Below are 25,797 nucleotides of genomic sequence, written 5' to 3'. Positions count from 1 at the left end.
AGGTTAAAAATATGTGATGTACTGTATGACAAGGTCAAACTAAAAGGAACCAACGATTATCCAATGATAAATACCATCTGGTTACCTCTTCTCCGATCTGGAGCTACAATCAAGAATCATTTGTTGTTCAGACTGAAGCAAGTTTACAAAGTAAAGAAGCAAACTATAAAAACTTTAATGACACAAATTTAAACAGAGTTACAATGAACAAGTTAAGTGTTATTTTGATTTGAATAAAGATCAAACAGTTTGGGGTGAAGTAAAATATAGAAACAGGATAAACATTGTTAACAAGCTTATAAAGGGGTGTTTGCCAGTAGTAATTATAGCTGTTATATTAGTGTTCAAAGTGCTTTCCAGTCAATAGGCAACTTTCCAGATTCCATCAACAACTCATTGGCTTTTGAAAAGTGTTTGCAGCCAAAGAATCCCCGATGTGCCGACAGGGGGGAAGGATGTACAGCCTTGAGGATATGATGCAGTTTCTATAAAGCATTAAATTAAAACCATAAATGTGATAAACAGCATTCATGTTTAGATATGCAGCTATTCTACACCTACCCGGTCAATAGCTGCACCCTTTTTCTGTGCATATGATCCCCACAACATGAAGACGACACCACTGAGATTTTTGCTGAGCGACTGAACCACTGCATCTGTGAAGGTCTCCCAGCCTTTGTCTTTGTGCGAGTTGGCTTGGTGTGCCCGGACAGTCAATACAGCATTGAGCAACAGCACTCCTATGTTCACATAGAAAAACAAAAAATTCACACACACACGTTAAAAAAATAAAGACGAACATAAAGAAATTACCTTGCTTGGCCCATCCAGTTAGATCTCCATGCCCAGGGTGTGTAAAGCCATCAATATCAGATGTTAGTTCTTTGTACATGTTCTCCAGACTAGAAAATAAAATCAATATATGTGGTTCTATTGGGATAGTATGCAATAGGTTACATCACTGGAAGCATTTTAAAGTATTATAAACCTTGGAGGAGGTGGCACTGGCCTCTTCACACTGAAGCACAATCCATGGGCTTGGTTTGGACCATGGTAGGGGTCTTGGCCAAGAATCACCACTTTCACCTGGAATAATTACACAAGTCTTCTTTACACTAGCATAGTTACAAAAAAAAAAACAACGGATTTATTGCAACATAGAAATATGAAGTTTCATTAATTACAAATAACTGGGACAGTTGTAACTTACATCTTCAATAGCACACATCTGGGTCCACGCAAACACCTCTTCTGCAGGTGGGTAAATTGTATGACGTTTCCTCTCCTCCGACACAAATGCCATTAACTGCAACAAGATAGCATATGGAGTAAGAAAGCTTTCAAAAATATTCGTGTGCAAAGAATAGAAATCGGTGCGTATTTGGGAAATCCGTGCATATTTGGCTGACTGCTCGCTGTGGCTGTAGCCGCGAATGTTTTAATTTAAACATACAGAGAACCTTGATATTTCCTTATTAGCCCTGGGATAACGTTACGTCTGATGTTCGCCAACTGGCTACCACTATGTTATCTAAGATATAGGTGCAATTTCGTGTTCAGAGGAGGGATTTCTACATAATTACACAGCAGCGTTCGATTCCCGAATTCAATGTGGCAAGACAAGACATTTTTAAAATAAATTTTAATTAACCCACTTGTTGCTGTTGTACGCTCTGCTGTTGTAGCTTCTTGTTGTGCCATTACTGTTTTTACCCTCTGCTACAAACTTAAGCATACTCAGTCTTGATCTTGATCGATGTTTCTTCTGCTCGATAAATAATGTCTGAAGTGATGCCGTATTTTTGACAGTAAAGTCCCATCTGTGAATTCGTATTTGTACTGATGAAAGCGTAATCGTAAATTTTCATTTCGTGATTGTAATTGATGGATAAAATACACACAATATATTTTATGTACGGCTGGACCCATTCGAGTAAAACAAATATTTATTTTATGCGCAACTACAGCCAAATACGCACGGATTTCCCAAATACGCACCGATTTCTATTCTATGCGCACGAAGATTTTTGAAAGCTTTCTTACTCTTTCTTACATAATAACAGGTCACAGCGCATCCACCAAGAACAGACAGTAACTTCTGCGGACAGGAAGCACCTCACCTGTTTAAAGTAAGGCTTTCCAAACTCCGCAGACAGACTCTTTCTCCAGCTTTCCCCGAATCCTGAGACACCGGAGGAACGTTTCTCCAGCGCAGCTTTTTTGTTGCGGGCGATTCTTTCCAACTGCTCCGGGGAGAGAACAGGTCCAGGCGAGCTAGAAAGTGCTGGCTCTGACTCCGTCGCCACGAATTTTCGCTTCTTTGACATTATTTTGGTGTACAGAGTGGAAGAAAAGGTCAGTGAATAAGACACAGGAGACAAACAACGCCTGTATGCAAGAAACATTCCCTAGTCTAGCTGAGTGTGCAACAAAACAGTGGCGCTGTTGAATGCAGCTCGGACAGCCTCACATACCAAAATCATTCAGACGCGAGACCGCTTGTTTATACCTAACGTGGCAATATAAAACAATTACCCTATCGTTAAACGGTAACTTTACATCAAATGCTCTCAAGAAGGCAAGACGTTCCTTTGCAAAATTTACTATGATCTGTTACTACTAGACCCACCGCTTCTTTGGCCTCTTCTGCAGTTGCACTGAGGTCTTTAGAAGTTCTTTTCTTAGACACAGGTGAGAAAAATGAGTTTATGGTCTTCTGTCCAATCATTTCGTCTAGACCTCTTCACTAAAATACCAATTTGCAAGTAAAATAAATCCTAAACGATAAATGCAGTGTGGGTGATTTCGCGCCAGAGAGTCGATGAAACGGAAGCTGGGATATGTTAATGAGCTGAGTAGCGTTCAAGCGCACTTCATCATGGCTCTATTGCATAGACTAATATAAATATAAATATATCCTGCATCTAGGGGTGGGCATGCAAGAAACAAAAAGATCTTCTGTGAATACTAATACAACAAAGAAACTCAAAGTTGAAGAGGATGAAGTGAAGGAAGAGGATGTTGATGACGAAGACAGATTTGGCAGAATTTTCAAATCCCGTTCCATGGCAGAAAATTGAATCAGAGGAACTTGACTGTGATTATGCTCTTCTATTCCCCAAAGAGGAAGCTGATGCCCTCTTCAGAAAGCTGGAGGAGGAAATAGTGTATGCAACAGGTAAATTACGTAGACACAGTCTATGGTAAATTATTAATGTTTGTAAATGTCTGTATGATTAAAAATGTATGTCTTTTTGATGACATTGTATTCTTTTATGGTAGGGGAAGAAGCACAAGTTCATGTATTTGGGAAAGTTTACAACATCCCAAGAAAACAGGCGACGTATGGAGATACTGGCCTTGCTTACACCTACTCTGGGGTTAAACGTTTAGCTTGCCCCTGGACCCCAACTTTGGAACATATCAGGGAAGTGGTCACTAAAACTACTGGACAGATTTTCAACTTTGTCTTGGTGAACAGGTAACATGGGCAAATCATAATCTGTTTTTTTTTTTTTTTTTTTTTTTTTTTAAATTAAGTTTTCTGTCAATCAGGTATAAAGATGGTTTGGACCACATGGGGGAACACAGAGATGATGAGAAGGAGTTGGATCCTCTCTCTCCAATTGCCTCTGTATCTTTAGGAGCTGCACGGGACTTTATTTTCAGACATAGAGATGCAAGAGGAAAACACAACCACCTACACATTGACCCCGTGAAGTTGGAGCTTGCTCACGGCAGCTTACTGCTCATGAACCCACCAACAAACACATTTTGGTATCACTGTTTACCCATACGCAAGAAAGTGACGACGCCACGTATTAATCTCACATTTAGACGGATTTTGATGAGTGGTAAAAAGTGTATCACCTAAATTATATAAAAAAAAATATGTGTAGAGAAATTGTGAATTGTAATTTATACAATGAAAAATTATTGGAGAGCCAATCTGACAGTCTTCGCAAACAAGGGCTGTTTAGTGGATTATTTCAGTTTATTATCTGAAAACAATATTTACATTATCCATATTTTCTATTTTACAACTATACACACACAATCACCATGTATAAAAATTGTGTAAATTGGTTGTACCAGAAGATGTTCTAATGTTGAACTTGACACTGTTAGGAAAACCACTACATTCACAGGACAGTAATTTTGACAACATGTTATTATAAATTTGTATTTTGTTCACTTAAAATGTTATTTTAAAATTGTTTATTTTTGGTGCAACAAAACCTTTCAATAAAATGTGATAACTTCATTAAAAGTTTTTTGACTGATCATTCCTTACTGGGAATATTTTAGGCAATTTATTTATTATTTTATTTAATTCCTGCTTTAGTTCATAAACAATGATTCACATCTTCACATCAGTTCACATCTGTGCCACTAAAATGTCAGGATAGAAACGTTTCTACAAAAAAATAACCAAATCTGAAAAACTATATTACCAAACCAGAATATTACCATTCATGGGACATACTACGACTTTGTTCAAATGTTCCTGCATTGTTCATAATCTTTAGAGCAGTTCCCACTAGTAAGAAGCACAAGTGTTCATAAGGTGCAGTAAATGGCCTCAGCGATGGCTTTCATTCCCAGTTTTGCACTTGCAATTAACCAATTCAAAGTAAAAATGGAAAGGCAAAAATGAGTTGCTAGTACAAGGTTAATTCCTTTAATGCAATCCCAAGGATAGTCTTCGTACCCTTTCATAGAAGAGCATGTACGCATTTGAAGACAGAACCTCATGTAGGCTTGCTTTGCGTACAGAGTCATCGGAGACCCAGAGCCATTGAGAGCTGAAGGGTGAGGAAGTGCAAACTGAGGCAGGGCTGCGACGATACGTGATGAAATGTCCCGAATGCATGTCTCCATGGTGAACCAATACCGCTGTGAGTTGGAATAAATACTCTGCAGAACTGTGAACAAAAATAATACATTTTACTCTAAAAAAATATTATAATATATTGTATGGGCAAAAAGTAAAATTATCAAAAAGTTACTATATCTTACCCTAAATCACACGAAATGCTAAGCTGGGGTCTCACACCAGCAGAATAGTGAAATAAGGATGAACAGTTTCCATTTGAAAAGGGTTTGTTGTTGTTATGGTGCTCTTTTTCTATTAAATCAAGTACAAGTTATTTACACCAGAAATGAGCACTAAAATGATCTCATATGAATGGCATAGGCCTCATACCGGCGCCATTAGCAGTAGGTTTAACTACTGAATCCTCTTCCAAACTAGCAGTTTTCAGGGGTGTTGGGGAACATTTGACAGGCACAGCCCTTTGTTTTGAAGTACTGTGTTTGTAGTGGTCCATAGATAAGAACTCAGAAAATTGGACATGTTCCTGTCTCTTGATAGGACTGCCTTCATTTGACCATGTAAGTCTTTGTAAATGGATACAAAGGCACTGGGGCAACTGGAGAAAAAATATGTAAATATGCAACAATTATGAACTCATGTATGTTATAATAAAACTCACCTTTCCTAATTTAAGCTGTTTGACAAATGTTGTTCTTTGACTATGTAAAACCTCTAATGTTCCTTGTTGAAGCTGTAAAAATAACAGTTAATTATATGTTTTGAGCATTAACTACAAATAATACTGAGAATCAAGATTTCACCTTTGTGCAGTTTTCACATTCCACCTCTTTGATGGTTTCTGATGATATAAAGTGTTGGAGACACTGGTCTAAAGAAACTGGACGACCCTAAGGACAAAACACATTTCATGAATGAACATACTCTTGCTCTATAGAGATAGTTATAGATACTTACCCACTGAGGTAAAGGTATAGACAAGGAAAGACTGTCAAATGAGTCATATCTCACAGGGCTCTAAAAAAAAAAAAAAAAAAAAAAACTTTACATAAAGCAGCAAATAATGAAATGTGAATTTCAGTCAGACATACTTGGTGTTCACATCGCTTGCATGACATGTTGCTTGTTAAACGTCCATGAAAAGGATGCTGAAATTTCCAAGTACTGGGTATTGGATGTAGCGGAGCTATGGGAAGAGAAAAAAAGTAGCATAAGTATTTTTTATTGGTTATTGTTATTAAAATGGTACTTTAAATAACCTTTTTACCTCGACTCCTACATGCCATATTTTTTTCCTCCTCTTGAGACAAAAACTAAAAAGAAAGGTATATGGTAATGTTTTCATGTCATCAACCAATTTTTGAGAATGCCTTCTTTCAGAACCACTGTGGTACAAATATCTACATCTATGTGTCTACATCTAAAGTGTGAGATCTAATTTTCTCACTTTATTTTCTGAATAGAGTATGAATTGTTAATTGAGACTTTGGGAATTGCAAAATGTAGAACTTTGGAATGGGAACAATTAGTATGTTGTCTAAAACACCAAGAAACATCTATGTAGTTGAAAGATAACTTACCTCAAGAGACTGCATATCAAACAAGTGAGTAACTTTGGGTTCACGATCCCGCTCCTCCTCCAGAGATGATGTAAGAACATGAAAAAGTTCATGGGCATCCTATGACCATTGAAACAGAAATAGCAAGATGAGTTTTTGAAGTGACAATTTGATAAATACAAGCTCACCTGCTCTTCAAATGAACTGATGTGCCAGCGGTACAATCTAAGTACATCCAGGACGCACCCAGCATCAAGTATGTCTTCCTCGCTGGGCTCATCACCGGACAGAGCTGCAGTGTATATATAACAGCAATGGTAATAGACTTGTTATATATAACACTTTATCTGCACGATGTATTTTTTCTGGTCAGAGCTGGTCAGGAGATGCAAGCCCGCTTACAGAAAATTCACAAATGCTTATACAAGAGGGATAATCCATGCATAAGAGGCGAAATCCTCTAGCTACAGTAGTGCTGACCAAAATGAGCACAAGGTCTGGAGATGGGTCCCTGGGCAATTATTTCAAATTTGGTAACAAAAACTGACAAATAGGGCTCCCATCAGTCTCCATTTTTGATTTGGTTTTCTTATTGAAGACATAGGTGGACATCTTCATAAACACAAAGGGAGAGACTGATCTTTGGCAATACTTATTTCTTTATGACGTTTACTTGACGACAACAGCATTGGCGAAGGGTAAGGGTCAAGCCAAGAAAAGTGACATTTTTGATGGTGTCGCCTAACTTTAAAGAAATAAAATAAAGTTTTATCAACTTTACGAATCAAATTGCGCATCATCGCTCTTTGGCATAATGCATTATTACAAACCTTCCCAGTGGCACTGAAGGATGGGGAAAATGGAAATGAGAACAAATTACCCCCATGGGGGATTATTATACACTTTAATGCCATAATGTCCATATATTCCAGAAAAAGCAGTCTACATGGAAACAACTAGGTGGGCCACTGCCTAGTTACTACTACCAGAAGAGTTGCATAGTGCACTTTTAAGATACCTGCAATTTATACCTTTGAGAAGTTTAAGAAGAGTTTCGGATAGTGGGGTTTCCCTGGATGACAGAGTTGACTGGGAAAATCTCTCAAGCCATATGACAAAGGAGGGACATGCTGCTAAACCTTGAAGCAAAGAGTTCAAAAAGCATGTGTTCCCTAAGTTCAAAAGACCTGGAACCATTCCTATGAGGAAACAAAACAAACAATTGACATGCATCAAAACAGAATAGTGCTTGTATATATTGTATTTACAATGTTTAGCTTACCTCTCTTTCGCTTCCTTTTCTCCGTTATTGGACCCCACAGCACATAAACTCCAGCTGCAATTGCAGCAGCTATCCCCCCAATTACGCCACAATGTTTGATCATCTTGTTTCTGGAACAAATCAGAAGTTTAAAATAAATGAGTTCTAAAGAGCCGGTTGTCTAATTAGTATTCCAACTATTATAAATGCATTCCCAAAATAAAACAAAATTACATAATGTGTGTGCGCAAGAGTGTCATATACTGTTTTAAGTATACAAATACACAAATGGCAGTCAGAACGTATCATTGTCATGTGTTGAATTGTGTTGTCTGTCGTGTACACAGGACCTGATGCGCTATACTATATTTGACCAAAGGATCTGGATTAACAATAAATACGCCTTTATTGATTACTGCTACTACAAACACAAGTAACATTTCCTAAAAAACAGATTTAAACAAACATGCTAGCAGAAGCCATTGTTAGCTAGCAAAATGGATAAACTTACCCAAATAATCGATCATTCTTTAAAATATATAGCCTCTATCAAAACGAAAAAGTATTATTCACCAAGTATATTAAAATCACTGATAAACATGAATTATTAAGATTAAGTGGTTTAAAGTTAAACGCAAAACAAGACGTGCGTTTGGTTGGTCAGATTGTAGCACAGTACTTCGGCCCCGTGACCCCTTCACCCAAGAGCACTTCAAATCAGCTTTTAAGTGTGTCTGCCAAGGACGGTATTTACCTGACCACGTATCCAGTGCCAAGAAACTGCCCAATAAGCTTATCTGAGCTCTTGGGTCTACACCACGCCATACTACTTTTACAGCGGAACTCTTTTACAGCAATGTGTTTCCAGGCGGAAGAATTACGAAACGGACCCTCTGTGTATTTGTAAATAAAACGTCATATAAAACACCACTTATTTCTATGCCAGTGTGCAGTCAGCCCATACTTTGTTGTGCGATTTCCAAATAAAAATACAGTGTTCATCCCAAAACGTACATGTAGATGATTAATATATTGTCTGTGTTTGAATAAGTTTGAAACAGTAGGCTGTTAAAATAGGTTTTCATAGACATAATATAATAACGAATTATGTTTTAATGAAAGAGTGAGAATAACGTAATTTATGATCCATTGGTCCTGTCCAATATTATGATGGGTGTATTTTTCCAGTGAGTGCGTTGGCTCACGGACTCGTGTTTGTGATTGGCTGTCTCTGCGCACACGGAGCTCTCCTCGGTGCTGAAAGCTAAAATCTCTTCACGTATCAAAACAACGATGCTGCCCAAATTGACTGTCAATAAACAGTAAAATGGACGATGACCTTTTCCAACTTCGTCAGCTACCGTAAGCAAATTGTGTCCATGGCTATGTGTGTAATGTTTAGTAATGCTTAACATGAAAGCCTCCACACAGCTACTTAGCAGTGTGCTTTTTTGATTAGCTGGCTAATCAAAAAAGCACATTGGCTAATATTTTACAACATTTCAGTAATGTGTATGTATACGTTCGAGAGGGTTACACTATTTGGAAATGATTGTTCGAGTGGGGCAACTGAATGAAATATAGAACAAAGCTTATAGCTTTACTCTTATTCTCTTGATTGATTTTGTCTGAGCTGTAATCAAGTTGACACGATCGTCGTGACAAAGCTTAACAAAAACAATCACAAAAACATTGCTCAAATTGTGGATTTTTTTTGTGTTTTTTGTCCTTGCATCTCATGTAACACATAAAACATACCAATGTGATGCATGTTTAGTTCTTCCTTGCATTTAATTACTATAATCAACTAGGATAGGAAGACTTTTCACACTGTGTGATCCAACCACAGGAAATTATAGGCTTCACAAAATATCTAGACACTTATCTTCCTACTAAGCACCCACAAGTGAGAAACAATGTTTACTCATCACAGATTACCACAGGTGTCAAGCTAACTATTGCTTTTTAGGATCCTACCCTTTATAGCCAGTAGCCAGTCTGTGTCACAATCTATCATAGAAATAATCATACATCATAATAATTTATTTTCCTGTAGAGTTGTTCGATTTCGTCACACAGGGGACAGTACACGCTCTGAAGATGAAGCTGAGAAGCAAGAGCAGGTTGTTCAGATTGCTGAGCAAACCACTTTTGAGTCTGTGGCATGTACAGAAGGACCTCCAGTTCCAAGGGAATTTGCCAACCCAACTGATGGTACAGTATTATGCATAATATTATTCTCTTTTTAGAATCAAATTGCCACATGTTATTTTTTTACAGATACATTCATGGTGGAAGATGCAGTAGAGGCCATTGGGTTTGGGACATTTCAATGGAAACTTTCTATTTTGACAGGGCTTTCATGGGTAAGACACATTTCTTAGATTATGTACAGGAATGTATTACCATTGTAAATCCATTGAACATGAAGTTTTCTATCAGATGGCTGATGCTATGGAGATGATGATCCTTAGCATCCTGGCCCCACAACTTCACTGTGAGTGGAGGCTTCCTAGCCTTGAAGTGGCATTACTCACATCGGTAATTCCTTATGACACTTGAGGGTTCCTTCTATGGGTTATTCATATTCTTAAAATATTGAAATGTCATTACAATTTTTATTACAACAGGCTGTCTTTATCGGAATGATGACAAGTTCTTCGCTTTGGGGAAACATATCAGACAAATATGGCAGAAAGACAGTAAGTGCCTTTGTTAACTCTATGTTAACATGTTAACTCTAACTGATTTGTGTTTACACAGGGTCTTACAATGAGTGTCCTGTGGACTTTGTTTTATGGTCTGATGAGTGCATTTGCACCCGTTTATTCCTGGATTTTATTCCTTCGGGCCTTGGTGGGCTTTGGAATTGGAGGTGCCCCACAGTCGTAAGTAATTTTCACTGACCTTTTCAAGAGCTCAGTTTGGTTGCATTTAATTTGTGTCCTTTTTCTAACAGAGTGACTCTCTATGCTGAATTTCTGCCCATGAAATCACGGGCAACATGCATTCTATTAATTGAGGTACTTTTTTTATTGGTGTATGACCCATATAACTATGGCTTTTCATTACCTATAGCATATTTTTACAGATATTTTGGGCATTAGGAACTGTATTTGAAGTGCTTTTGGCCATCTTGGTAATGCCTACTCTCGGCTGGCGGTGGCTCCTTGGATTTTCTACCATACCCCTCTTTATTTTTGCTTTTCTTTGTTTTGTGAGTATGGAAAATAGGTGCAGAGTAGTAAATGATTTGTAGATGCGGCATATGGTATAAATTCATGTTTTTTTCTTATCTTGGATTGATAGTGGTTACCCGAGAGTGCTCGATATGATGTCCTAACAGGGAATCAAGAAAAGGCCCTGGCCACACTAAAACGTATTGCCACAGAAAATGGAGTACCAATGCCACTGGGAAAACTAATAGCTGCCAGACAGGTACTGCTAGTAAGCTTTACCTTCAGTCCTAACAGTGGTGATATTCGACATTATTATTATCTAATATAGGAGCATCGAGGGAAGTTTCTTGATCTATTTTCAACACACTTTCGCTGGACCACAGTTCTACTTTGGTTTATTTGGTATGAAAAACCTAAAGTCTGACTTACATACATACCATACTCTTTTTCCTATTTTTGATAATGTGTTTGTTTCAAATCATCAAGGTTTGCCAATGCCTTCTCCTACTATGGACTGGTGCTGCTCACCACAGAGCTGTTTCAGGAGGGCGGTGCATGTGGAAGTAATTTGGCACTTTTTGTTTTTATTGCCAGTACATACAGTGGTTGACTTCCCACTGTGGTTGACTTCCCTTTTGGGGAATGTTAATGTCCTGAAAATTACTTCTAAATTACATTTGGTATGGCAGTGAACTTGTCTTGTTGTTGTATGTCTCCCTCTAGTGTCAAAAAGTAATAAAATTGAGCTAAGGTGTAGTCTGGAGTGTAAATATCTGAATTCAGATGATTATAAAGACCTCTTGTGGACAACACTGTCTGAATTTCCAGGTAAATATTAAACATTGCATTGTGAATTAAAGGTTAACATTTACTTCTTATATGTCATCTTTAAATAGATACTGTATAAATATTTTTTTTCACTATTCGTTGGGCAGGACTGCTGGTCACACTGTGGGCTATTGACCGACTGGGAAGAAGAAAAACTATGGCGCTGTGCTTCTTCATATTCTCTCTTTGTATTGTTCCTCTTTATGGATGTGTGGGGAGGTAAAGACAAACATTATAAATACACAGCTAAAAGTAGAGACTGCTCTGACTGGACATTGCCTTTTCTGTTCCAGGACCTCCATGACTGTGTTGATCTTCATTGCCAGAGCATTTATCTCTGGGGGGTTCCAGGCTGCTTATGTGTATACTCCAGAGGTGGGATATCTATTTAGTTCTATGTGTTATTGATCATACGGTTTATTAGCAAAAATAACAACATTTATTCTGCAGGTGTATCCAACAGCGACCAGGGCCTTGGGACTTGGAACAAGTAGTGGAATGGCCAGAGTTGGAGCTCTCATTACACCCTTTGTTGCTCAGGTAACAGCTACTCCATTTTTTTATTTATTGCCCCATAGGATCATACCTAAAGCAAATCTAATTTTCCAGGTGATGTTAGAGTCTTCTGTGTACCTAGCTCTATCAGTATACTGCTGCTGCTGCCTTTTTGCTGCAATAGCCTCCTGTGCTTTGCCAATTGAGACGACAGGCAGGGGCCTTCAAGAGTCCAGCCAACACGAGTGGGGTCAGGAGATGACAGGTTGCGCTGCCCCCCACAGTCCAGGAGCAGTACCTCAACCCAGTGCAGACTGCCAAGAATAAGCACCATATACCATGTGTTCAGTGGATGGTGACAAGGAGGATACAACAGAACTAGCAGTTGAGGAACTAAACCTTGAAAGGATTGACAGATTTCACTCTTCTTGCTGTCCTGCACTTGTGGCTTTCATATAACATATTTTACTGCACATTGGGTGAGCAGCTGTGTTTGCTTTAACCCCTAGCACTTTCCCATCTCTGAGTACTTGAAGCATCTATGGCTTTTACTGTGAGGTAGAAATATAGGTAAAATAGAGATGGGATATATCTTTCTGGCAAATGATTTGAATGGGCCTTAATACAAACATAGTTTGTCTTTATTCTAAGCCTATGATAAATTGTTGTTGTAAAACATGTATGAAGAGGAAAGATTATCCTTTATCAGATGTTAAAGCACATAAGCACATTCCATTTTTCTGTTTTAGATATTATTTATTTACATAATAATGTTGTAATATTAGACTTTAGTAAAATTATTAACTACATGCACATGTGATTGTAGTTTTAATTTTGAATTTGTTTTTGTTGTATGCCAACATTTTCTTAATGGCTTGTCACGCAGTGAGAAAATATTATAAAACATTGATACAGATACAGAGCAACAATGTTAAGAAAACCAAGCTTTGTCATTTGATTGTAAAATGAACCATGCCAAGTCAATCATTCAGTGTTTAAAAGATGATAGTGTTACCTAAAAGTTTTTTGAAGTGTGGACATTTTTGTCTAGACAATGACACTAAACAATATATTAAAATGGCTACAATTACTCATTCTTCATTCTCTATGATGACTTTAATTTGCTATAGTGATATTTATTTATTTGCTAAGGGTTAATTATTGATTTATTGATTTATTTTTTGTTTATCGTGCATTCTCAGATTTATAGACGAGCTTTCAGAGTTTCTCCTTTTTCTTCAACAATCTGTCCAAATAATCTGGCAGCCTCCTCGGCACAACCCCGGTGAATAGTCAATCCAAATCCTCCATGCCCATAGTTATGTATTACCTACATTATAAATAACATTTAAAGTACTGCTAACAATGTAGCAAAACCAATTATATACAGCATTTGATTACCTCTACTTTAGATGGACCACACTGCACAGACTCTCTCTCCAGCCTTACCTTGCTGCGGGAAGGTCTAAGGCCACACCAATCCTCCACTATTTTTGCATGCTGCAAGAAAGGGAAGCTGTATTCATATATTTCAAATTTTCCTGTAATTAGTCATACTTTAAGACTAGGTTCGAGTAGGCATGCCGCTTCCCAAATGTTCTTGTGATCAATGGAATTATTTGCCTCACTCCAGTTTCCCAATTGAAACACACCACCCACAGTGACAAGTTGACTTCTGCAGGGAAAAAAAAATTAATTGCAGAACAGCAAAACCTCTTGCACCATATTTTGTGTTATGTTTATGTTACAGTTCTTCTCTGCATTGTTGTGTTAACCAGTTCTTACCCTGGAATTATGTAAGGTGAGTTATATAACCCTTTGTTAAAGTTATGGGTGAGAATCCAGTGCTTAAGCCATGGAGCAGCTACCTGTAAGAGGGCACTCATCAATCTACAGCCACATACACTGCTCTCTTTATAGGTCTGTAAACCTCATAATTTCTAGCAGTATTCTGTACTTACCTTTATTATCTGTCCGCGGCCAGGTTTAAGCTCTGGGTCTGGCTGGAGTTCACCAGATCTCACTCCAGTGCAATTGACAATAACATCAGCTCCAGTTTCTGCTAGCTATTGATGAGAGTGTAATACAGTACTTGATTGAATGAAAGATCTTACATCTCAAATTAAAGTGCATTTTATTATAATGTGTAAAGTTCACAGATGTTTAATAAAAGATCATAACTTGAAATAAAAAAAATTAGCAGGCATTTGGTTATACTGGTGTTAACAAATTAAGCATATTTGAGGTTTACAAGTTAACTGATAAAATTAGTAACATGAAATGTATATAAAATAAGTTCCTTTAAAAATGAAGCAGGTACTGTATCAGCAAGTAAGATAACCAGCAAATGATTTACGTCACAAGTAAACAGACTGAGCCGAAATACTTAGAAATACTAAGAAATACTAAGATAATAATATTACAAACATCTCTCAAGGTCATGGCTGTTTTCATACAAACCATTTGAGAAAATATTTCTCTGCAAGAAATCCTAAATTAAAAGTAGGTCTATAGCAGAACTGAATCAGGTATGAGAGTGGGCTAAACCCGGTAGGCACAAAGGCATATTTCATGAGGATTAATAACTTATTATATCACCATGTAAAAATAGAGTCTAAATAATATGAATAATAATACTAACATCTTTAAATGACTCTATTTTCCTGTGATGAAATTTTACACCTCTCTGTTCCAGCCTGAAAAAAACAAGCAACATGTATATTATTGAAATATAATAATATTAATATCAACAATATAATAAAATGCACTCACCAATCCATTAGCCAAGGTAGATAGCTTTTGCCCTCAACCATCAATGCAGTGTTAAACCATCCATGTCTAAAATGTAGTAAAGTGTGTGTGCAATGCTTACTTAAGATACTACCAATGAAGATACTAAAGCACAAGACTAGGGCCTGCAATCCGTCATATACATATATTCTCAGGTTGATTTGTGTACATACTTGTATCCAGGAAACATCTGCATCTCACGCTCGGTGAGCTCTCTAAAACCCAAAACAATATCTTTAAAGGAAGGATCCTGCAATTAAGAACAACATACAAAATATGATTTGTGGAAGGTCTTAGCATTGAGATTAAAATAGTTCAGAAAGGTGGTGCAATACAACTACTTGCTGTTAAATTTTAACTATCAAGCTTAAGTTATCTATTTTTACAGTACTGCACCTTCGTTCATTGTAGTGAAAGACAAGGCTATCTCTTATTAGATTAAAAATAAGACTACTCACAGGTGCTGGCTCAAGACACACATTGTAACCAGATTGAAGGAATATGCCCATTTTTACACTTTCAGGGGACTTGATGAAACTCAGCAAGTAGTCGAATGTCTCTTTATTCCACTTGCTGGAAAATAAAAATAAGAAATGTAATCAAATTGTGCTCCCGGTAAACTGAATCTAACCTACAAAATAACGTTTCAACTATTACACAATGAAACAACAACAAATGCATGTTGTGTAATTCAGGCAAACTCACGTTTCTTCAACTTTTCCATTATCATAAAGGTATGGCTGCCAGAAGCCAGCAGCTCCGTCACTAGTGGTCAGTGGAGTGAAACGGTCAGCAAACACCTCAATGATCAGTGGGTGAATGACAGAATGGTAATGTTCATATATGCTCTGAGCCGTGGACAGCCCGATGACTCCTGCTCCAATTATGGCCACTCGCATGATGGACATAGAACACACACAAAAAAACCGTGGACTTCAAAATTTGTTAGTTCATGAGAAAATGTCTGTCAACTAATAATGCAGCCAGCCACGGCTTCAATATTTCTATTAGGCTATAAGCATATTTAGCATGGAAACATGTAAACAAGCAGCCAAAAAACCAAGTGGGTCTCCTACGACGACATGGCAGATCATCCAACTCAGATTGCATTTACATTTACAAACATTTGAGTTGAGTTAGTTGAATTGACAACTATATTACACTTACCAGATTTTCAGCAGAAGTTATGTCACTGCTAAAACTCTTCGTATGTTTAGTGGGGAAAAGGGCGAATCTACAACCACGTGACCAACATTCTTTGAGCGTGAGTTCAAAGACAACCTATCGATTTATTTATTTACTCCATATTCATTTTAAATATATTTATCACCCACACAGTTATTCCAAATCTGAGCAACAGGTTATAATGTATTTTGTTGTCTCTCGCTGAAAAAATTAGACAGTCTTTATATTTTATTCGTTCATTTTAATACGGATTATATATATATATATATATATATATATATATATATATATATATATATATATATATATATATATATATATATATATATATATATATATATATATATATATATATACACATACACACACTTACACACATACATAGAGGGAGAGAGAGAGAGAGAGAGAGAAAGAAAACAAAACATGGATCTAGATTGCGGTTGCTGACCCTGCATCAGGACCCGTTCGTTGTCTACACTCTCCTTTTGCCATACCCTATGCGGTCCCTGTTCCGCTAGAATGAGCTGCTGGGGTATGAGCTCACCCTAGAGTCGTAGTGGCCGTAGTAGTGGTTCGTTGGTTTAGCCCTCCGCTAGCAGTTTGCTCCTGGGCACCGGTGTTTTGGCGGCTCATCCTCAGCTTCCGCCATGGCACTGGTTACTCTACAGCGGTCGCCGACTCCCAGTGCTGCGTCTTCGGCCAGCACTGCTACTACAGCCGCGGGGGAGGTCAGTCTATCTCCCGGTACACCGAAAATCACCTTGGTTTAGCCGGGGAGGTGGGCGCAGTGGGTGATGCTGCTGTAGAGGGCCCGCTAAATGACTATTAGCACTGTTAATTACCGTATTACGCTAGGTTGATAGCGTACTCTCAACTGTGCGATAAGAATCATAGACTATTATTGCTACCTCATGTCCGATTGTTTACGTTTATTGTCATTATTTTGCCGTTAATACAATTTCAATGCAATGTTCATCATGGAAGGTAACATACAGACAAGCAACAGAAAGCAGGTCATGTGGGCTTTGATTAGATGTCACTTTGTTATAATGCCAAAATAATGTTTACATATTCAAGATTGTTATTTATAACTATATTCGACTATATTATCTTTTAGTTTTGTGATACCGCGTTCTTATTACCAGGTGGGGGCGCTATCTACCAACTCTATACAAAGAGGATGTCCTCATCTTGCTCATAATCCTTCAAATAAATCTCATGGTATTTATAGCAAAAATTAAAACAACCTTAATTATTGATAAGGAAGTGAGCTAACTGACTGTGCCTTTTTTGAGACTGTACTAACAGGCATGTATATGTAAGACAAGTGACAAGCATTAAAATGTAGAGTGGCATGTATTGCACGAGCAAAGGCATAACGCACGTTTTTACAAAAAGTAGGAGTTTAAATTAAGTGCATTTGATTGTGTATTTTCAGATATACACTAACAATCTTCAGATGTGCAGAATTATGCTACATTCTATAATAACCAATTAAAGCAATTATCCTTATTCTTATTTCCAGGACTTTGGCAGTGATGATGAAAGACGAGCCAACCTGAGGTAAGCTTACCGTAGCATGTATTGCTTCTATAAGGGAGAGAAGAGTTTGTTTAACCTGTCCACAAATGCTTTGTAGAATATATGCGGTGGGTTCAAGAATATGGGGTCTGAACCTGAGGCCTTCTGCTAAAGGCTGTCTGTTCTTGTATGACCAGAGCTGTCCTGTGAAAGTTGGGTGCAGGTTGTGATGACCAGAATCAAATCTCTGCTTTTTTACTGATAGTGTTATTGGGCTATGACCTTATGCCCTTATGTTATGTATTTGATTGCTTAGTAGGAGGGCTAAAGTGGTTTTGATGAGGAGCAGCCAAACCTGGGGCCATGGTTCTCCACCAGGATTGAGTGACTTGCACTCTCCTGGTTGAGAGTTAGAAAAGGTCTGAGAGTGTTATTGACAGATTAGTGTAGCATCTGTTTTAGGATTGCTTTATTGATCTGCTGTCTTAAGTGCTGAACCTGAGAGGCAAGTGTTATTATAGGTCAAGGATTGTATAAATAAAAGTAAGAATTTACATTCTCAAATCAATGTAGCAGTATAGCTTATAATTAAAATTTATAGTTGCAAAGTCATATAAAAAAGAGGAATGACAAGAGAGAGTGCCATCTGACAGCTCTGATCCACTGAGCAGTACAAATGAGAAGCAGCTTGTCTGTCTGAAGTCGACACATAGCTTTATCTCCAGTGTCCACTGTTCTTTGTGTGACCTGGTTGATGCAAGAGTGACTGTTTTTGTTGAGGAAGAACATCTTGGTTTAACAGGATGCATTTGGTTATTGAACCCATCCATAATGAAGATGTTACCATATTTTGTAGAAAATGCTGTACTCACCCAGCGTGAGATTCATCGCATGTAAGTCCAGTTCTTAATCCATTATAGAAACACTACATTCAACCAGTGGATTGTAAACTATGTGCCTATGCTTCTTCATGGTGTAAAATGTTATTAGGAACTTGTTACCATGTGGATATGTGTGTTTTTTTTATTTGTAAGTGTATCTTGGAAACAATTTACTGAACTGGAGTAACTAGAGAATTTAGTTAATTCATGTTTGGTAATGTGGGATGGTATTAAATTATGAATATTTTTTCTTTCAGCATTTGAGCTAATAGCATTTCCACTGCAGCCCTTTTACTAATGGTCTGACAGTGGACCCTCCTAATAATCACAAAAGCTCTTAGAGTAGAGTATTTTCAATATCATCCCCCTTCTAAAATTTTAGAATTATTACAATACAGAAATGCCAATGCTGATAAAGTAATCTTGAATATATATAACACATCTACAATTTTGATAGTACTTTATGCATGTTACATTACATCACATTACTTCACCAATCAGATTGTATTTGTATTTATATAATTTTTTTGTTTGCGTTTTTTTGGTGTGGAACAAGCATTTTAGGTTAATTATTGAGGATTGTTTGGGATTCAGGGTGTTTTGCATTACACTAAGTCAGCAAAGGTCAGCCAAGTTGACAGGGACAGATGGGTTATCTGTCTCTCACCCTACATTGTAATTTGGGTATGGCATTTTTGAAAACATATAAAAGAGCATGAGAAGATAATGATGAATCAGATAACTAATCACATGTACATATTTTGTCCCACTTTTTTGTTTGGCAGTTTAAGTGAGAGCTTCTTCATGGTGAAAGGGGCTGCTCTTTTCTTGCAGCAGGGCAGCAGTCATCCAAACCAGAAAACTCATCCTCAGTACAAACATGCAGGTGATTTTGTCTTTACTTAAAATGTTTTATCTTAGAAATAAAAGGGAAGAGTGGAATAATATCAACATCACGGCAGATGTTACTAGGTGAAGCAGATGAAGGCTGTCTCACTGGTAAGCATGTTCCAGACATATACTGTATGTGGATTAGGCAGATTAAGGTCTTGATCCAGTACACAGTAACAACCTTGGTATTGGTAATACTGACATTTATGCCAGATATTACTGTTGATTTTATCCACAGTTAAAGAGTTTATAAAATGATTCAAACCCATGATGATTTTTTTTTTTTTATTGTTGATGACGTTAAATGCTAACAGGTCAGGCTGATTTTTGAAGCTTTTCTTTTGTTACTGTGTTTTTTGTTTCTCAACAGGTGATCTTCCTCAGCACCTGCAAGTGATGATAAATATTCTCCGCTCGGAGGACAGAATCAAACTGGTGAGAAAAACATAAATACAGCACAATGTGAACTAAGGTGGTCAATATCTTTCCTAAAGGCCACAATAGAGTATGGGCATGTTAGGGTTAGACGAACAATATAATATCTCCAATGTCAAAAAACAACTGTTAAAAAAACAAAGGTGTTTTAAAATGATGGGACCTCTATGGGCTGTCTCCCACTCTCCCACATACTGCACCTCTGTAGGTGTTATTTACTGGACTTTATTATGTTTCATAAGTTTTTATAATTAATTATGTAATCTTAAGATTCTAGGCCCAAACACACTATTTGAGAACCACTGTTTCATGCCATGATATGATGTATCCATGTCCCGAGATCCGGGGTCAACATGCTTAAATATAATATTGCTTGTATTGCTGATTTATTCTTAAATCCAAATGAACAAGTTTAAACCTTAATGGTCTCTCTTATCTGAGTACTTGCTACCTAAACATCAGCCTTTGCAGTCAATCATAGAGCTAGTGCACCCTCTGAAGCTGAATTTCAGGTCCTACTTTCAATACAGTGCTTATGATAAAGTATGTGAATATTACTACTGTCATGAACTTAAACAAACAAAGGTTCATAACTGTATGTGTGCAGGCAGTACGGCTGGAGAGTGCATGGTCTGACCGAGTGAGGTATATGGTTGTTGTGTATACCAGTGGCCGACAGGACACGGAAGAAAATATTTTACTGGGAATCGACTTTACCAACAAAGATTGGTATTAAAATTATTTTATTTATGTGAATGTAAAACAGGACAGCATTTGATTATTTTTTTCTTTGTCTGACAGTAAAACCTGTTCAGTAGGCATGGTTCTACCTTTGTGGAGTGATGCAAAGATTCACCTGGATGGAGATGGGTGTGTTTCTCACTGTACATATATTTTTAATACAGATTATGTTTTAAATAAAAATTTCCACTATTTATCATTCTCTACAGGGGCTTCACAGTGAGCACAGCAAATAGGACTCATGTTTTTAAGCCTGTGTCCGTGCAAGCCATGTGGTGAGTAATATTTGTGGACAAATTCAACAATGGGTAATTCTGCCACCTGCTGGTACAATATAGCTTGTGCAAAGTTTGATGTACACCTTTATTAGACAAAAACAAATAACTATTAAACAAATATTTTACATTGTTTGCTTTCCCAAATATCTCCAAATGTAGGTCGGCACTCCAGGTGTTGCACAAAGCCTGCGAGGTGTCACGCCGGTTCAACTACTTCCCAGGAGGAATATCTCTCACCTGGACGGGCTACTATGACAGTTGTATTTCATCGGAACAGAGCTGCATCAATGAGTGGAATGCCATGAAGGACTTGGAAACAACAAGACCTGATTCACCAATAATGTTTGATGACAAGTAAATGTAGCACTATACTTGATATACTGTTACCAAATTTTTACTTTTAACTATTACAGCTGAGATACCAATACAATGTCCTATTTTTGGTAGGCCTACACAGAGGGAAAGAACAGAATGTCTTATTAAATCTACACTCAGAAGCATTATGACATGCCAGGATCTGGAGAACGTGACTTGTAAACAGGTGATGATAAACATCTGGACAATACAAACAACAATTTGCCTAATCTAATAGACTTACGCTTAATGTGTTTTTCCAATAGATCCGCACTGAGTTGGAGCAGCACATGAACTGTAACCTCAAAGAATATAAAGAGTTTATAGACAATGAGATGCTGCTGATCCTGGGTCAGATGGACAAAGCTACTCTCATTTTTGAGCATGTTTACCTGGTAGGAACTTGACTAATGGCTTCAAATAATTAATATTGAAGAAAATGTTATAATCAATTTAATAGATGCATTTGTAATTTTACTCACCTATATCTGCTTGTTTATAGGGATCTGAATGGAATGCATCTAATTTGGAGGAGCTTAAAGAAACAGGGTTGGTGTTTTGAATTCCGATATTTTGAAAGATAACACCATAGGCATGTTTATTTTGTTCAGTGCAATTGTAATCACACATGTATTGTTTTTTTTTAATTCAGGGTGGGCTATATTCTCAATGTTACTAGGGAGATTGACAACTTTTTTCCTGGTACATTTAATTATTATAATGTAAGAGTCTATGATGAAGACTCCACTGACCTCTTGGCCCATTGGAATGACACATACAACTTCATTGTCAAAGCAAAGTGAGTAACCTTTCCCAACTGGGAAAGAATAGATCTCAAATCATATAGAGGTGAAACATGCAAAATTATACATTTTTGTTCACAGAAAGAATCACTCAAAATGTCTTGTCCACTGTAAGATGGGTGTGAGCCGATCAGCGTCCACTGTCATTGCTTATGCGATGAAGGAATATGGTTGGTCATTAGAGAAATCTTACAATTTTGTTAAGCAGAAACGAAGTATTACACGTCCCAATGCTGGTTTCATGAAACAACTAGCAGAATACGAGGGCATTTTGGATGCCAGGTAAAGTCTGTCTTTTTTTATTTTAGTAATATGTTTGAAAATGTCCAACTCACATTGATAACTTTTTTCAGTAAACAACGACACAATAAGTTGTGGCAGCCTGGCTTGGACTGTGAGATGTCTGAAGGGATGCCAGTGACAGGTCAGTGTGGAGCAGACGAGGGGGACCATGTGATGCCAGAGCCATTTATGTCTCCTTGTTGTCAAGAAGCTCTGTCAGATAAAGGCGCTGCTTGTCTGCCACGCCCTACTGTCTCTCTACAGATTGATCCAGCCTATAACAATTATTATTTTCGCCGACTCTCAGACTCGGCACTAGATAGTGAACCCTCAACCCCAGTGCGTGGACCTCCCCTTTTGGGTATGGAAAGGGTGTTCATAGAGATTGAAGATGTGGAGAGGGACGCATTACTGGATGATGAGTCTTTTGTTGGACGAGAAGGCCTGCACCTCTCACACTTTGGGCCCTCAGCTGAGTGCACCTCTGCTCAGATAGGCAGCCACGGAGCTGAGCCTTTGGAGGAGCTGCGCAAGAGGTTGGAGTGTAGTACAGTGGAAGAGGAGGATGAGGAAGAGGCACAAAAAGAAGAAGCAGAAATGGAGGTGCTTATGCAGCCAGACAAAGAAAGTGAAATAACAGAAGGAGACAGTGATGGCAATGGGATGGACCTAGCAGCAATGAATGACAACTCAAATAACAACAACTTTTTGAGCATCACACCCAACCCGATGGTGAGTAAGTAATTTTATCATCAGCTGTTTTTAAATAACACATTTAAGACTTTTTCTGTTGTTTTCATATAGGATTGTATTTCACAAAGACTATTTTCATCTGTTGATTGCTGTGAATCCATAGAATCTCCTTCCCTGACTACACTTTGCCTTAACTGGAGTCCTAGGAGGATCTTAAGTGCTTCAGTCTGTTCTGCCCAGACTACCTCTGAGAGCTTTGCACCCCTAGCCAGTCAGGTTGGTCCCTGGTGTAACTGTGCCAACTGTGTCCTCTCACCTAATGGAACTCATAGTGATAAAAAAGTTAAACCGCAAAAGTCTGAGAGTAAGATGAGGTACACAGCTGATGACCTTTCTGAGAGTCTTCCCAAACTGATGAAGCTGGATTCACAAGAGGAGAAGCCTGCACTGGCCTATCCAGGACAACAACAGGAGACTCTTGTGCAACTTAGAAAGTCTGGTTTAGTTCGTCGCCGTGCTGAAAGACTAGAAAGACTTTCTGGGTTAACCCAAGAACATTTCTCACCCTTGAAGCCTTTGCAGACATGTCAAATGTCCAGAAAGATCTCATTTTATGCTGGTGAAAATGAGTTTTCTTGTGTCACAGGAGATTTTTCCTCAATACCATGCCATCGCCAAGTGCATTTAGAGCCATTAGTGTTGCCTTTGAACAGCGAGGCCTTGATCGGGGTAGTGGACTCTGGTTTGCTCACACCAGCCTCCTCTCCTCGTGGCTCCACAATGACACGCAGCTCCAGCACTGACAGTCTGCGCAGTGTAAAAGGCAGGCCCGGCCTGGTGCGTCAGAGAGCGCAGGAGATAGAGACCCGCATGCGCCTTGCTGGCCTGACTCTGCCCTCAAAGCTCAAACGCTCCAACTCACTGGCTAAGTTAGATAGCCTTAACTTTTCGTCTGAAGACCTATGCTCAGTTTGTTCATCTGAGGCAGGAACTCTCTTGCTACTCTCTCTGTCTCCTGAACAAGACTCTGGACTGCAGTGCCACCCCAACCCTGCCTCTACATTCTCTGAGTTGTGCAAGGAGTATCAAAGTCCAGAGAGAAGACTAACCTTGGAGCCACGTAGTTGACAGGAAAGCCAATGGACACACTCAATCCTAAACATCAAAATAATTCATAAATAAAGCCTTTCAAGGCATACTGTATGCCCTCCTGTGCTTTGATATCAAATGGTGGTCATACTGAGTGCTCAAGTGGTCATATTGCTGTAATCTGACAAATGTGTAATGCCATCAGTACTGATTCATAGACATACAAGTGCCTTATCCCTGATGCCAGAGGCACACACCATAAATGGGAGAATTAAAGGATCTACAGACTTATTACACAGCTGTTATGTCTAATGCTGTATACATTAATTGGAACATCATATTACCTTTTTACTTGGTTGCCTACTCTTACCTAATGAACCATGAACGTTACTGCAAGTCAAGTGAATATATTCAGTTGTTTACAACATTAAAAAAAAACAGATAAAAAGCTATATAGTTAAATGTTACCTCATGCGCTACAGTGCAAACACTTGGACTGTATTCAGATCTAGTAAACTGAAATCAGAGAATTTCACTTTGCCAGAGGTAAACTTGCTGTTTCTTACAAACCTAGTTTATTTATATTTGCACTTTTTTTTGTTTTTGTTTTTTTGATAAATGGTACATGGATATAATTAAAATACGTTTCTATAGTTTTGTAATTAAATCAAAACAAATCTGCATGATTTATTTCCCACATGGAATTCAAATTATAAAACATGAATAAATAATAAAACACTTGTACCTACATTTTTTTTAAAGAACCAAAGTTATTATTCCAGTTCTAAACCAGAAACACAATAGTGAGCTGTAAAAATGGTGATCATGCCACTGTTCTTTGAAATAATTCTGAGGAAAAGACTTGAATTATTATTGTGCTCATTACTGTTGAGCTTGATGCTCTTATATCAATGAATTGTTGACAATGATCACATGAGGTTACATCATTTTTTACATTTCAGTAACTTTTGTACTATATATTGCTGTACTCAATGCATAATGCACTTTTTAAGTTGAGCAAAGGGTACTATATGTATTCATTTTGAGAATAAAAAATCTTTTACCTGAAAACATTTCATCACAATATACCTTGCCATTGTTTTATAACATCACTGAGTTTTTTTATATGTTACACACCCTTTTACCTAGTCAAGATAACTGTGGGTATTGGTAAAGAGACAGCTTGTGTAGCATGCAAGCATAATAAGATATTAAAGCCTGCTGTGTCCAGTGATGTTTGCATTGGTTCTGGTCTGATAGATGTACAGCATATGTCATTTTAGCATGAGACCGGAAAAATCCAGACAGGGCTATATTTTATGTCATTGTCAAATGTATTTATAGCACTTTTATAACAGCATTTGTTGTACAAGCCTATATAGACACAAATGTATTTTTGCTATGTTTGCTATCGCACATACAGATCATAATGCCAGGTTAAATTAACAAAGAACAAACTGCATGAGATAATTTTTTCACTGTGAGATCAATAAAGTTAACTTAAAGGAACTGTATGTAGCCTGCACTCATACAGTTAAAAAAGTATCATATCACATCTGAACCTGGGTTGCCAGTGTTTTAACCTGCATACAGGGGACAACTAAAAAAGTCTATAGTATATACTATGTATATGGACAGGCTATCCTTCATGTAAAGACTCTAGCACTGATTAATGATTGGCTGTAAGTGCTGGAGTTT

The 25,797-nt window shown here is 37.8% G+C and overlaps 6 protein-coding genes across 10 annotated transcripts; 3 read left to right on the top strand and 3 right to left on the bottom strand.

The window, feature by feature from the left end:
- Positions 1-155: 155 nt before the first annotated feature.
- Positions 156-2,771, bottom strand: LOC110169854 (uracil-DNA glycosylase). Its single transcript, XM_055161438.1, has 7 exons — positions 2,630-2,771; positions 2,121-2,318; positions 1,211-1,306; positions 989-1,086; positions 814-902; positions 562-740; positions 156-485 (listed from the first exon to the last, which is right to left on the bottom strand). The coding sequence occupies exons 1-7, from the start codon at positions 2,726-2,728 to the stop codon at positions 345-347; spliced, it is 900 nt and encodes a 299-aa protein (XP_055017413.1). The 5' UTR covers positions 2,729-2,771; the 3' UTR covers positions 156-344.
- On the top strand, positions 2,225-3,982 carry alkbh2 (alkB homolog 2, alpha-ketoglutarate dependent dioxygenase). Its single transcript, XM_020935350.2, has 4 exons — positions 2,225-2,355; positions 2,929-3,178; positions 3,283-3,481; positions 3,556-3,982. The coding sequence occupies exons 2-4, from the start codon at positions 3,019-3,021 to the stop codon at positions 3,872-3,874; spliced, it is 678 nt and encodes a 225-aa protein (XP_020791009.2). The 5' UTR covers positions 2,225-2,355; positions 2,929-3,018; the 3' UTR covers positions 3,875-3,982.
- A 683-nt stretch (positions 3,983-4,665) lies between these two features.
- Positions 4,666-8,513, bottom strand: usp30 (ubiquitin specific peptidase 30). Of its 2 annotated transcripts, none has more exons than XM_020935493.2 (13): positions 8,409-8,513; positions 7,676-7,785; positions 7,425-7,592; positions 6,582-6,685; positions 6,415-6,513; positions 6,102-6,147; positions 5,926-6,020; positions 5,792-5,851; positions 5,638-5,724; positions 5,496-5,567; positions 5,207-5,432; positions 5,020-5,128; positions 4,666-4,925 (listed from the first exon to the last, which is right to left on the bottom strand). In XM_020935493.2, the coding sequence occupies exons 1-13, from the start codon at positions 8,477-8,479 to the stop codon at positions 4,682-4,684; spliced, it is 1,491 nt and encodes a 496-aa protein (XP_020791152.1). In that variant the 5' UTR covers positions 8,480-8,513; the 3' UTR covers positions 4,666-4,681. The 2 variants fall into 2 exon arrangements, with proteins under 2 accessions (XP_020791152.1, XP_055017411.1); XM_055161436.1 differs by lacking the exon at positions 8,409-8,513 and adding an exon at positions 8,166-8,381.
- Positions 8,514-8,884: 371 nt separating this feature from the next.
- svopa (SV2 related protein a) lies at positions 8,885-12,483 on the top strand. The gene is made up of 16 exons (XM_020935351.2): positions 8,885-9,016; positions 9,711-9,868; positions 9,935-10,020; positions 10,097-10,195; positions 10,285-10,356; positions 10,418-10,542; positions 10,614-10,677; positions 10,746-10,871; positions 10,964-11,092; positions 11,162-11,235; positions 11,320-11,396; positions 11,557-11,661; positions 11,769-11,880; positions 11,955-12,036; positions 12,112-12,201; positions 12,271-12,483. Exons 1-16 carry the CDS (start codon positions 8,982-8,984, stop codon positions 12,481-12,483), a joined length of 1,647 nt encoding a protein of 548 aa, XP_020791010.1. The 5' UTR covers positions 8,885-8,981.
- Positions 12,484-12,881: 398 nt separating this feature from the next.
- On the bottom strand, positions 12,882-16,344 carry LOC110169884 (D-amino-acid oxidase). Of its 3 annotated transcripts, XM_055162132.1 has the most exons (11): positions 16,114-16,344; positions 15,652-15,852; positions 15,405-15,519; positions 15,120-15,196; positions 14,929-14,994; positions 14,798-14,852; positions 14,118-14,222; positions 13,942-14,024; positions 13,714-13,831; positions 13,558-13,656; positions 12,884-13,486 (listed from the first exon to the last, which is right to left on the bottom strand). In XM_055162132.1, exons 2-11 carry the CDS (start codon positions 15,843-15,845, stop codon positions 13,361-13,363), a joined length of 1,038 nt encoding a protein of 345 aa, XP_055018107.1. In that variant the 5' UTR covers positions 15,846-15,852; positions 16,114-16,344; the 3' UTR covers positions 12,884-13,360. The 3 variants fall into 3 exon arrangements, with proteins under 3 accessions (XP_020791139.2, XP_055018107.1, XP_020791138.2); XM_020935480.2 differs by lacking the exon at positions 16,114-16,344 and having other exon boundaries at positions 12,882-13,486; positions 13,606-13,656; positions 15,652-16,107; XM_020935479.2 differs by lacking the exon at positions 16,114-16,344 and having other exon boundaries at positions 15,652-16,107.
- A 189-nt stretch (positions 16,345-16,533) lies between these two features.
- ssh1a (slingshot protein phosphatase 1a) lies at positions 16,534-25,172 on the top strand. 2 transcript variants are annotated; one of them, XM_020935463.2, is made up of 15 exons: positions 16,534-16,859; positions 17,657-17,694; positions 19,319-19,419; positions 19,795-19,859; positions 20,467-20,588; positions 20,661-20,729; positions 20,810-20,875; positions 21,038-21,232; positions 21,326-21,419; positions 21,499-21,627; positions 21,735-21,781; positions 21,885-22,031; positions 22,117-22,317; positions 22,389-23,049; positions 23,122-25,172. In XM_020935463.2, the coding sequence occupies exons 1-15, from the start codon at positions 16,779-16,781 to the stop codon at positions 24,136-24,138; spliced, it is 3,033 nt and encodes a 1,010-aa protein (XP_020791122.1). In that variant the 5' UTR covers positions 16,534-16,778; the 3' UTR covers positions 24,139-25,172. The 2 variants fall into 2 exon arrangements, with proteins under 2 accessions (XP_020791122.1, XP_055017880.1); XM_055161905.1 differs by lacking the exons at positions 16,534-16,859; positions 17,657-17,694 and adding an exon at positions 17,720-19,217.
- The last annotated feature ends 625 nt before the right edge of the window (positions 25,173-25,797 follow it).

This window comes from Boleophthalmus pectinirostris, unplaced genomic scaffold (assembly GCF_026225935.1).
Source record: "Boleophthalmus pectinirostris isolate CB_2022bp ecotype Guang Dong unplaced genomic scaffold, ASM2622593v1 HiC_scaffold_4, whole genome shotgun sequence".
Lineage (NCBI taxonomy): Eukaryota > Metazoa > Chordata > Actinopteri > Gobiiformes > Gobiidae > Boleophthalmus > Boleophthalmus pectinirostris.
The sequence above is the reverse complement of the archived record's forward strand: the minus strand, read 5'-3'. Positions and strand labels throughout refer to the sequence as shown.

Bases quoted from the DNA above. Each gene is read 5' to 3' on its own strand.
- usp30 (XM_020935493.2), bottom strand. From the start codon at position 8,479: ATGGCGTGGTGTAGACCCAAGAGCTCAGATAAGCTTATTGGGCAGTTT. The intron at 5,725-5,791 runs GTAAGTATCTAT...TTTTGTCCTTAG, and splicing joins CTATACCTTTACCTCAGTGG to GGTCGTCCAGTTTCTTTAGA. The intron at 5,568-5,637 runs GTGAAATCTTGA...TTATTTTTACAG, and splicing joins AATGTGAAAACTGCACAAAG to CTTCAACAAGGAACATTAGA.
- LOC110169854 (XM_055161438.1), bottom strand. From the start codon at position 2,728: ATGATTGGACAGAAGACCATAAACTCATTTTTCTCACCTGTGTCTAAG. The intron at 741-813 runs GTAATTTCTTTA...ATGTGAACATAG, and splicing joins AACTGGATGGGCCAAGCAAG to GAGTGCTGTTGCTCAATGCT. The intron at 486-561 runs GTAGGTGTAGAA...AATGCTTTATAG, and splicing joins AGGGTGCAGCTATTGACCGG to AAACTGCATCATATCCTCAA.
- alkbh2 (XM_020935350.2), top strand. From the start codon at position 3,019: ATGTTGATGACGAAGACAGATTTGGCAGAATTTTCAAATCCCGTTCCA. The intron at 3,179-3,282 runs GTAAATTACGTA...CTTTTATGGTAG, and splicing joins GGAAATAGTGTATGCAACAG to GGGAAGAAGCACAAGTTCAT. The intron at 3,482-3,555 runs GTAACATGGGCA...TCTGTCAATCAG, and splicing joins AACTTTGTCTTGGTGAACAG to GTATAAAGATGGTTTGGACC.
- LOC110169884 (XM_020935479.2), bottom strand. From the start codon at position 15,854: ATGTCCATCATGCGAGTGGCCATAATTGGAGCAGGAGTCATCGGGCTG. The intron at 15,197-15,404 runs GTGAGTAGTCTT...TCTTAATTGCAG, and splicing joins TGTGTCTTGAGCCAGCACCT to GATCCTTCCTTTAAAGATAT. The intron at 14,223-14,797 runs GTTAGTATTATT...TCTCATCAATAG, and splicing joins AAATAGAGTCATTTAAAGAT to CTAGCAGAAACTGGAGCTGA.
- svopa (XM_020935351.2), top strand. From the start codon at position 8,982: ATGGACGATGACCTTTTCCAACTTCGTCAGCTACC. The intron at 9,017-9,710 runs GTAAGCAAATTG...ATTTTCCTGTAG, and splicing joins TTCCAACTTCGTCAGCTACC to AGTTGTTCGATTTCGTCACA. The intron at 12,202-12,270 runs GTAACAGCTACT...CTAATTTTCCAG, and splicing joins TTACACCCTTTGTTGCTCAG to GTGATGTTAGAGTCTTCTGT.
- ssh1a (XM_020935463.2), top strand. From the start codon at position 16,779: ATGGCACTGGTTACTCTACAGCGGTCGCCGACTCCCAGTGCTGCGTCT. The intron at 19,860-20,466 runs GTGAGAAAAACA...GTATGTGTGCAG, and splicing joins CGGAGGACAGAATCAAACTG to GCAGTACGGCTGGAGAGTGC. The intron at 20,876-21,037 runs GTGAGTAATATT...CTCCAAATGTAG, and splicing joins GTGTCCGTGCAAGCCATGTG to GTCGGCACTCCAGGTGTTGC.